Source organism: Thalia democratica, chromosome 5, assembly GCF_965202585.1.
Source record: "Thalia democratica chromosome 5, ktThaDemo2.hap1.1, whole genome shotgun sequence".
Lineage (NCBI taxonomy): Eukaryota > Metazoa > Chordata > Thaliacea > Salpida > Salpidae > Thalia > Thalia democratica.
In genome coordinates, this window is record NC_139169.1 from 47,767,606 (window position 1) to 47,779,182 (window position 11,577).

At 26.2% G+C, this 11,577-nt stretch overlaps 1 protein-coding gene across 2 annotated transcripts; it reads right to left on the reverse strand.

Moving 5' to 3' along the window:
• Window positions 1-239: 239 nt before the first annotated feature.
• On the reverse strand, window positions 240-7,159 carry LOC145835761 (uncharacterized). Of its 2 annotated transcripts, none has more exons than XM_082943474.1 (5): window positions 7,006-7,159; window positions 5,230-6,721; window positions 5,129-5,171; window positions 4,773-4,966; window positions 240-880 (listed from the first exon to the last, which is right to left on the reverse strand). In XM_082943474.1, exons 1-5 carry the CDS (start codon window positions 7,139-7,141, stop codon window positions 613-615), a joined length of 2,133 nt encoding a protein of 710 aa, XP_082799600.1. In that variant the 5' UTR covers window positions 7,142-7,159; the 3' UTR covers window positions 240-612. The 2 variants fall into 2 exon arrangements, with proteins under 2 accessions (XP_082799600.1, XP_082799599.1); XM_082943473.1 differs by having other exon boundaries at window positions 6,991-7,159.
• Between the last annotated feature and the right edge of the window lie 4,418 nt (window positions 7,160-11,577).

Consider the following 11,577-nt stretch of genomic DNA (forward strand, 5'->3'; position numbering starts at 1 on the left):
AGTTATAAAACTAATATTAAGTTTAAAACAGACAATTTTTAAACTTAAGTGCTTTGTTTATTAGAAGCAATATAGTGAAGCGTAACACACATTCCATAAAAAACAAGGTAACAAAATTTAATATTAATTTAAGTAAGGATAGTTAAATAGAAAAAAAAAACGTTTTAAATAATTGCAGTCTTTCATTCAGGTGAAAATAAGTAATTATTATTTGTACACAGTTATAAGTTATAAACTACAGTGGTTAACATAGTTTAAAACTTATAGATTTAAAGCAATATTTTTGTTAGCCTTAAAAAAAGATAAATTGAAAAAAAAAGTTTGACTCCATTACTATTATAGTAAACGATTTAAAACTTCTTTATAAAACTGTGATAAACCTAATTGATTTTAAAAACATGATTTATAAGAAATTTACATGTTTTTTTCTTATTAAATTAAAAAACTTAACATTATTTTGTGACATAAGGTAGTACAGTAATAACCTGTGAATCGGAAACATATCATACTGCTAAAATATTACAAAACAATACAAGCGCTAAAGCTAAACTTTATAATACAGATATAATATAGTTGACTTCAAAATTGAATTGCACAGAACGTTACTAGCCACTATCTTGAAGTGACCAATTTGTTAGCAGGACTCCAAGCTGGTCTTTCTTCCACGAACGAACTTGGTTTCTTATCTGGTTGCTGGTTCATTTTTTTATTCCACCATTTTTCGTACCTTTCAACTGCTATTCGTTCCTTCTCCTGCTTTTCTTTTTCTTTTTTCTTGCTTTCTTCTTCAGCTTTTAACTTTGCTTTCCGTTGATCTTCTTTCCACTTTTCACCTCTGGACTGATTCCACTTGGCTACCTCCTTCTTGCTTTCTTGACGCCTTGTTTAAAATAAATAGAAGTCAAAAAGTCTGTGATTTTCGAAAAAAAGGTAATCCTAAGAAAATTAAAACAGATTGCTACAAGAAAGTTTATAAACTTGGTAAAATAAGCTGGTATGGTTGTAAATAAAAATTTATTAAATGTTTTTCATTATATTTTTGTGCTTAAGTTTTAAGAAACATCTTTAAATCTTTTAAGTGGTCGTAAAGTTTTCGTAAAATTTAATTAACTAATTGCAGAAACAAATTTACTTATATCAAACAAAGTTTTATTTTAAGGTGTTTAATATTAATTTTGTATTAAAAAACATTTTAACTAGTAGAACAACAATATTACATCAATTTTTAATTGATGTTTTCGCAGTAATTTTAAACTGTTAACTATTATAAAATCAATACTCAAATATTAACAACAATTTCCAAAGTACTTAACTTACTGAAAACTATCGTCGTTTCTTCCTGTAAGTTAATAACACAGTTCTACAGAATTCTAAAAGATTTAAGAACTCTAATAAATACAAGACAAAGAGTAGAAGATAAATGAGTACTTTAAAAACGTATAAACAACAAGTATGGGTGTGCCGATGTAAGAACTAAAAAAGTATATAAAAATAAACATTATCTAAAGTTTTCTAAGACGAGTTGTCGAATGAATAAATAAAAGGTTACATTGTAAGAATTTAAAATTATTTTGATTGCAAATATATCGACTTTTGTCTTTTTAACACGCGTTAATTAATAAAACTCGCTGTGGTGTTCTTTACTTCTGGATTTCGTTAGGACCTATCTACACATAAGTCGAGTTCAAGTCTAGTATAATAAAAATAATATCTACGTCGTCTAGTGAACAATAATGTGTCTACATCGCCTAGTGAAGAAGAGAATATATACGCAACCAGAACATTTAGTTTCTGTCTATGAATATAGACTCTAAGATGCAAACACCAGGAGTACCTTTGTAGGAACTAGTTCGTCAAAACTGTTAGTCGTCTATCATATTTCTTACAATCGTTAACACTTTTAATAGCTATTAATTTTATTAATTAATAAAGTACTTGACAACGATACTATAATATATTATTTATTACTTAAGATTATAAGTTACTAGTGAGTAAGACAAACATTTTTTGTAAATTTATTATGTAAGCTACTCCTAGGATCAGTTAAATGTTAGTAGACCACACCACAGTATACTTTAAGGGCATAGGGGGGGGGGGGGGGGTATACACCCTTTTTTGGTTTTTGATCTTATTTTATTTAGTTTTTACTAAGCTACAAAATGCTTTTTACAGATTAAAAGAATTAAAAATAATTTTTGAGATATAGCCGGTCAAAGTCAGAGGCAACAATAGGTTCCTTATGGGAGGCCTAAACTAAAACGGCAAAAATAGACTATTTCACTAAAAATCTATCTTCTCCCACATTTTTTAAGATAACTTCCTCAAATTTTCAGGAAATGTTCCTTGATATATTTAGAAAATTCTGTCGGAAGGAATTTTAAAAAAATTAAAAAATAAAAATTTTATTTAAAAAATAAACAAAAAAAACAGTTTTTTTTTTGTTTTTTTTTGTTATAAAATTTTAATTTTTTAATTTTTTTAAAATCTGTTTTCGACAGAATTTTTTAAATATTGCAAGGAACGTTTCCTGAAAATTTTAGGTAGTTATCTCAAAAAACGTCGGAGAAGATAGATTTTTAGTGATTTCTAGTTATTTGCTGTTTTAGTTTGCGCCTCCTATAAGGATCCTATTGTTGCCTCCGACTTTGACCGGCTATATCTCAAAAATTAATTTGAATTTTTAAAATCTGTAAATGCATCTTGTAGCTTAGTAAAAACTATATAAAATATGATCAAAAACCAAAAAAGGGTGTTTACCCCCCCTATGCCCTTAACCCATAAATAGTCCTGTGTTTATATGGGCAAACAAACTAATTACTGTAAAGTGTAAACTGTATTAATTACATACAGTATTAAAATACAAACATTAATACTCAACTAAAAAACATGAAACAATGTATAACAGTAATATTATTGAACTAAAATAATTACTTATATTGTTTATAACTGTATTGTTTAAAACGATTTAAATTAAAAGTTAATATAAACTTGTTCTAATGTATTTAATGCTTGTGTGATAAGTTTGGAAAAAAATAATATTTGCGAGTCACAGTTATAGCTTTACTTTTCATTACAAATTATTATATATATAGTGTAATTTCAAATTTCCAAGAAATTGTACTCAAGACTTCTTTTTTGCTCTTTATTTCATACCTCAGAATATCTATATAAGTTTTCAAAGTTTTCTTTCGCCGGCCACATTAGCGTGCTCTTGAGCCTTAATCCCATTTAAAATAAAAAAATGCTTGCGGGCTGCACTTTTAGCCTTCATAGGCCGAATTTGGCCTGAGGGCAGTAGGTTGCTGACCCCTTTTCTTTACATTAATAACTAACAATTAATATTTAAAAATTTATAAAAAATTGGTTTCTATTCCTCTATTACCACAGAAGCCAAACTGTAAATCTTGCATTGAGCACACTACTTCAGAATTAAATAGCTAAAAGCGATTTTAAACTAGGCTGGTAGTTATAACAAGTATGTTGTGTATAGCTATACGTTTGTTTTCCTTATGTTCTGTGAGCATTGGCACGTTATCTCTCCTATTCAACTGAGGATTTTGTTGACAGAGAAACATGTTTTAAAAGAAGATATCGTTTTTTAAGCAGACTAAATTTTTTTGCTAATTTAATCACGAAGTAATTTTTTTTATTCGGTTTATTAATTAAGTAATTTCCTTTGCACATAACTGTAATATCTGATTTTTTAGTTTAAGGTTTATATATTGATGTTAAACTTTAGATATTTTATTTCTATAAATGCTCTACAGCTAAAAACAATCTGAACAACTTACAGTTAAAGATTATAACATGAGTATAAGTCAATATCGAACATAATAATGTGTCTAATAAAAAAGTAGGTCATAAAATATGTACTCATTTATTTTTATGTCCTTCTATTTTTTTCTATGGTGTTTCTAAATTTATTTTTACAATAGACCTTAAAAAACCAATATTATCTTTTTCCTTTTAATTAAGCTCAAATCATTCGTTTTAAAACGTTAAGAAGGTTTGTTTATAAAATTTCATTTAGTTTAGCCTGTTAATACTTTCTAAATATTCAAATGTGCATAATGAAAAATGTTTCTTCTTTTTTTATAGTTTTTAAATGTAAAGATATAAATGTATAACAAGTTTACATTGTAAGCATTAATTTTGTAATGAAGTTAAAACAATATTTATTATATTTTGATTTAAAGTCGAGTTAAAAATAGGCGCTTTTAGTCTTTGTCAGCTGTTTTTATATATTCTGTTCTTAGCTAAAAGAAAACTATTGAGATGAACAACCTTTTAGTCAGTTCTGCAATGACAACTGAAAACATATACAAGGTTACTTAAGTTTTTTGTCTTTAGAATCCTTCCTTTTCAACAAAATAAAAGTCAAACATATACAGCTTATTACAAACAGAGCAATTTGATCCAGTCTAGACAGTAGACTGTTTGACAAAGAATTAGATAACACTTAATATTACTTTAATACAGACAATTGAGGCAATTCAGACTAAGATGACTAGTTTACAATCTTTCGGCCCAGATCCTTTTAACAAATTTTAGAAATATAATTTTCATACTAGTTTAAATTTTTAGAACATTTTAACTAATTGTATAAGCTAAACGAAAAATTAATCTTTAAAAAATGGCTGATTTGTGTTTAAACTTCGAAGTAAAAGTAAGCACCAAGATTAAAACTTTAAAGAACTATTTTCTTAAAATTATTTATTTGTTTAAAAACTTAAATTATTTATAGTACAACTGAACATATAAAGGCAACTTACTTTTTCAATTCATCTTCTTCTTTTTGCATACACTCTTTCCTTTCCTTTTCTAATGATTTGAGTTTGTCTCTTCTTGCTTTCTCTAAGGCTTTTCTTCTTATTGCATCACATTTCTTTGAATTTCTCCATCTATCTTCCTCTTTTTCTAATATATCCTTTCTTCTTTCTTGCTCTTTTCTTCTTCTTTGGCGATCCTAAGTACATCGTTATTAGTAATTATCAAAGATTTAAACTGATTTGCTATAAACTACCCTTAAACACCAAAAATTAAATGACATAAAAATTAAAGCTGCCATATTGTTTGTATTATCAATATGAAATGAAATTATTTAAGAAACAAAAAATATAATGATAACCTTTCTTTGCTGTTGCTCTTTTTTTGTTTTCTCCCAATATTTTCTGAAAAAAATAAAGTTACAAAAGTAACTAAAAAAGTTTAAGACAAATATTCACATACCTAGCTGCTAATGCATCTTCATATTTTTCTTTTGCTTCAAGTTCTTTCTTTTCTTTTTCTTCTTTAAGCATCCTTTGTTCTTGGAGTCTTTTTTCTTTTCTTTCCTTCTCTCTTTTATCTAACCACTCTAAGTAAACTGTTTGCCTAATGTCACGTGTAGTGCCTAGATCGGTTGTTTCAGGTCTTGGGCTTCTAAGTGTTTTGTGAGCACTTAATGATCCTAAACCAGTATAGTTTTTAGGCAGTTTTGTTTTTCTCTTTTTAGACGGTTTAGGTTTTTCAGAAGTAGCTGTGCTTGCAGCTTCAAGCTCAAGTTCTTCGTCAGTTTTGTTTCTATTTATTTCGTTGGTTTTTGATATTGCTTCAATGGCCGTTTCATTACAGATGTTTTGAGTAGTTTTTGCAGTTGAAGTAGTCTGATTATTTTCAAAGTCTTTTTTGTCTTTTTTTATTTTAAAAGTTAACTGGATATCTTCTTCTTCTTTTACTCTTTCATTACTAAACATATCTAAAACATTATCAATTGCTGATTGATTTTTAAATATTAGCTTGTTTGAAGATAAACTACCATCACTATTTAACTCTTGACGTTTACTTGTAGGTTTTTCTTTTGATTTTAAGTTCTGACTAACTTGTTCTGTTTTAGTTAATGCATCTTCCTTCTGACTTTTAATTAAAGAATGATAAGATTTATTAGACTTGATAGATGATTTTCTACTATGCTGTCTAGATGCATTAATTTTAGGAGAAGACCCACTACTTTCACTTGAAGATTCTTTTCTTGCAGTTTTTAGTTCTTCTTTGTTTTCCTCGTTAGTTATTCCATTTAGTAAAGACTCTATCAAGTCATTTGTAGGTTTATTATTAAATTTGTTTTGATTTTTGTATAATTTATGTGTAGGTAAGTTAGTTCTTTGTTTAGGAACTGGTTTATTTTCAACTTCAGTATGCTTAATAAAGTCTAAGAGTGGAGATCTTAAAGTTTTATTAAAACTTATTTCATCAGTATCAAAATTATTTGAAGCTTGTAATTCGTTTTTTATTTTAGGCTTAGGACTTAAACTGTTTGAAAAATCATCATAATAGTTTAGTTTTTTCTTACTAGTCACATCTGAATATAACTTTTTTGAATGCTTTGAGTCAGAAAGCAATTCATCAAGTATTTTGTCATCGGAAAATTTAGCTGATGTCAATTTTTGTTTTTTTGTACTTTTTAAAATCTCTGAAAAGGAAGTAGGCTGTGCTTGAAAAGTAGGGCTACTGGCTTTTCTTGGCTCAACTTTAGAAGATTTTCGTGAAATTTTCCCACTAATTGATGATTTGTTACTAACACTTTTAGTTAGCTTGTTTGGTTTTGTTGATTTCATGAAAATAGAATGATCAATATTATCACCACTTTCACTGGAATAGTTATTTGAATTAGTTGCAAATTGTTTTAGTATATCATCACTTTCACTAGAAACTTCGTTATCAAAATCATCACTGTAGTTGTCTGTGATTATAAATTAAATTTATATAGAATTTGATGAGTTTGAATATGAGTGCTTATTAAATTAAAACAAATTTAAGTTCAGAGAGTTTTTGTTTTAAAATACTTAAAAACAAAATATTAAAAATTCCTAGACATTTTAGCCATTGCACAATGTTTAAATATAAAAGTGTGCAAATATTTATTTTCTATATAAAAATATAATTTTTTTATACTTATTTAATGTAAAAACAAACAAAAATTTAAAAAATATATACGTAGGAACAAAATACTGTTAATGTTTAAACCATCATTAATTACTGCTTCATCATCAGAAAACCCTGTACCATAACCACCTGATCTTCTTTCTTTTAGTTTAGCATCTAACTCTTTTTGAAATGAAGTTCTGCTATTTCTATTATACACTGTCTTTGTAGAAAACATTGTAAAAAACGTTTTATTACTCGACTAGAAATTAGTTGAAAACATTTAAGTTTTTTAGTTAACTACATAAGTTTATAAAAGAATGTTTACAAATATATTAGTAAAGTAATTTAGGGAAATTATAATACATTTTGGTCACATATAACGTTTTATTGTTACGAATTTTATTTTATCAGCCTTTAAATTAAATAAATATTTTGATAGTAACTTAATTTAACCCTATTCAAAAAAGTATGATAAAGACTTTTTTAGAGAAGAATCGGTGAGCTTGTGATGAATTGAAAAATAAATTATGACCATTAAAAATATATTCTAACGAATAAGAACTTAAGATTTTTTAATAAACAAAAGATCTCTTACAAGTGTTACTGTTTTAAGGATTGAGACTTTTTTTCAATAGATTTTTAACAAAATTTTATTATTTAGTATGGTAGAAATTTAACACTACATTTTCAAACTATGATTTTTTATTATATATGTTAAAAATCAATACAAATGTAAATTACTGAGTTGATTTTTTTTGAAGCAACAAAAAACCTAAAGCTAGCCTAAGTGACTACAAACTAGTCTGATTTGTCTTGAATTTATAGGTTAACTTAATAAAATGTTTAAATTGTTACTACAGTAACCTAAATGTTGAGCACGTATTTCTTATGTACAAACTTTGAGCCAAAAACTATTTGTTCAAAATATAATTTTCTATTTAGATTTGTACTTCTTTATACACACTTCCTGATGTGTACACATTTTTTGGCTATCTTTTAACTGCGTACTTAAAGAGGAAGCTTAACTTTTTAGTGATAGCTGCAAACTTACATTAAATTCTAAAATATAATACTATTAAATAATGCAGTTAACATAACTTATAAAAACTTAAACAAATTTCTTAACTTGGGTTTTATTTTTTAGAAAAAAAAAAAAAATAAAGTTTTAAAAAAACTGTTCAAGGATTTTCAAAGTTTAAAACTAGGATGAGTTTATTACAAACCAGTAGATTTAACCTGTGTGAGTGACAATCTTGCTAAATTTGTGATTTATGATCATCTTAAGTATTAAATCAAAAAGTATTTTTTTAAAGATTACATTATATATTTCTGTAATTTTTTTTTTTAAATGTCATTCAAAATAAACTAATAATAACTTTAAAATTAGACATAAATAGGGAACAAGTCAAATATGCATATAGAAATTAAATATAGCAAAAAGAAAAATAGATATGAAAATTTTTATAAATATGAGTTTAATGTAATTACATGGGAAGGTGTCAAATATGCACAGAAGGACACTTTACACAAAGATCAATATTGCACTAGAGGTCACTTTTTCACAAAGACATTTTTGCACTAAGGGTCACTTTTGCACAAAGGGACATTTTTCCAGAGAGTAAAAAAGTTGATAAAATAAAAGAAAAAAAACAACAGATATTAAATTTTAATTAATAAATTAAAAAGTTACAGACCAGGATAAGGGTTAGGGGTAACAGTGATGGTAAAAAAAATATTAAGAACTTATTAAAAAAAAAAAAGAATAATAAAAAAAAATAAAATAAAAGTTACCAACCAAGGGTAATTGGGTAACAGGGAAAAAATGAAAAAAAAAAAAACAAAGAAAAATAAAAACAAATTTCATCCCGTGCAAAAGTGTCTTTGAGCAAAAGTGACCTCTAGTGCAATATTGATCTTTGTGTGAAGTGTCCTTCTGTGCATATTTGACACCTTCCCACATAATAACATTGAACTCATATTTATAAAAAATTTCAACATCTAATTTTCTTTTTGCTATATTTAATTTTTTACACTCTCATTGTAGATTTTATGATAAATATATCGAAGTGCTGTATTACACAATAAATAACCAATGTAAAGTGATCATTAGTTAAAATAAAATAGTATTAACGAAAAAAAAAAAGGATGATTTAAATAAAAAAGACATTTTGTAATCAAACTCTTTTTGTTTGAACAGTTCTGGTTTCTTTAAAATATAGAGATAGCCTCAGATAACTTAACGAGATCAAATACACTATTAAATCTAGATATCTCATATTTTCTAGCACAATCTCTATTACTTATCAAACGTTCTGCAACTGAAAATCTTTTAGCTGCGTTTTTGGTTGACGTTGTCTTAATTTTAGGTTGTTTTTCAATAAATTTTAACACGGAAGTAGACAAATGTTCCTTTATCCTGATTTTAAAATGCCTTGAAGTTTGACCAATATAGCTTCTTTTCGCAGAAACAATTAAATTTGTATACTACACAACTTTTGTTTAGATCTGGTATAAAATCATTCAACTGCACATTTAGTAAAGGTTTTGAGAGAAATATAATTCTTGGACTAACTTGATTGTAAGTTGTTTTTGTTAAACCTTTTACTTTATTCTCAAATACACGCGATGTTACTCCAATATATGGTAGTTTCAAAAGTGCTGGGAACTTCTCTGGTCCGCATATCTTAGGTTTATTTAGGTTACTGTCATGTAATTTTATAACCCTCTCAATCAAATCTGGTGGTATCCATTTTTTATTAAAATTTCTTTTATTCTCTCCACCTCAGAATGTAGGAGTTCTTTAGAACAAATCTTGTAGGCTCTATGGTATAGTGTTTTTATTAAGTTTACTTTTGTTTCTTACTTTACTTACTTCACTTTTTTATTAAAATCATGTTGTCTACTACAGTTTCTAAGCAACTGTTTTTATAAACCTATATTTGTTCTTAATTTGAAAGAATAAACCAGGGTTTCCCAAACTTTTTTTAAATGGCCCTCTTTACCTCTTTAACGAATTTAAAAAAGCTATGGCCCCCTCCAACAAGATTACTCAAAAATCTACCACTAAAAACACCTAAGACCTTTTCTTCTTTTGCGCTTAATATCTAGTGTAAGTTTAAAATTATGACCTCATGGTCCCTCTGTGACCACTTTACTGCTCATGGCACCCTAAATTTCTACAATAGCCCTGAAACCCTGGTATAAACAAAAGTAAAAATAAAATATTTTTTGATTATTTTTTTTAAATATAACAATTATGTTATTATCGTGGTCATAAAACTTTAATTTTTTAATTTTTACAGTATTGTCTGTCTATTAATGCAAAGAATATTTTCAGAAAATTTTATGGTAACTGTTGTTGTAAACAAGGTAGTTAGTTAAGAGTTGAGGGAAAAAACTTTAGTTTATATAATATTCTAATAATCTAATAGTAATATTCTTATTAGTTTTGAGAAAATTGGAAATAATTTTTTTTTCTATTCACTTCTTTCTAAAAATCTATACTTAGTGAAAATATTCAAGTTTTTTATGATTATAAAATTGTTTATAGTATACAATTTAAGATTTAAAATTACAAACAGTATTAAGTTTTGCAAAAATTTGGATCCACGTATGGCCTTAAACTGGTATTGTTGTGCAAATCATTAGTATGGAAACAATAAACAGTTTTGCTGCTCCTGAAGCCAAAAAATCAGCTGGAGTTAGCTTGAATTTATTTGAAAATTTTCAAATAATGTATCAAAAGTAGGCACACTTAAGCCACTCAAGCATTTTTTAGCAAATACAAATAAAGTTATGTTGATTTATAATTTAATATAGTGTTATATTAAATTTAACTTGTTATCAACCAGTTGATTTCCACTATAAGCTTAAATTATAAAAAAAAATGTTTAAATTTGGGCAGTTTTTATATGAATATTTATATAAATATTATATATAGTTTATATATTTATTTTTATTAACAGAATAAAAAATATTTGTTACAAACAGTATTGTATATATGCATGAACAACATTCTAGTAAATTATTGTGATATATAAGATAGGCTTCTTGAATGCTTTTAAAATTCTTAATTCAAATTTTAGTCACAAACTAACATCATAAACAATTGTTAACATAATTAAAAAATGGTCTAGCATGATAAAAAGTAAAACCAAAATAATACTATGATTTTGAATTTTTTTTATTTTTATTCAAAATAACCTGATGATTTTTATGTAAATTTTAAATTTCTAGTGAAACCCATGAAAAACAAAGAAAATTCAGGGAAGGTGGTTTAAAGAAAGTTACCTTTATATACTAATTATTAAATTCATAATAGTGTTGATAAATTTAATGGTGCAACATAAGTTTAAACAAATGTATTTTCATGAATATTTTTTAAGAAAGGAAATTTTAGGTCAATGAACTGGTGTAGCAAAAGACGTTTCTGTAATCAAGCAACAAACCATTTAATTTGAAAACATAGTTTAAGAACTAATAATTCAAACTTTCACAAGTGTTTATTGAAAAAAGTGTTTTGAAAATACACAAAATTAGAATTAAAAACAGGTCCTCCCACTAACACAAGGATTTAAGATAGGAATGGGCAACTTTTACAATCTGTTGAACAGATTTAGAAACATCTTGTTTTATGCTGGTTGTGTTTATTAACATTTATATTATAAAAAT

Coding starts and splice junctions, on each gene's coding strand:
- LOC145835761 (XM_082943473.1), bottom strand. CDS start 7,141: ATGTTTTCTACAAAGACAGTGTATAATAGAAATAGCAGAACTTCATTT. Junction 6,722..6,990: donor TGATGGTTTAAACATTAACA/GTATTTTGTTCC, acceptor TTATAATCACAG/ACAACTACAGTGATGATTTT. Junction 5,172..5,229: donor GAAGATGCATTAGCAGCTAG/GTATGTGAATAT, acceptor TATTTTTTTCAG/AAAATATTGGGAGAAAACAA.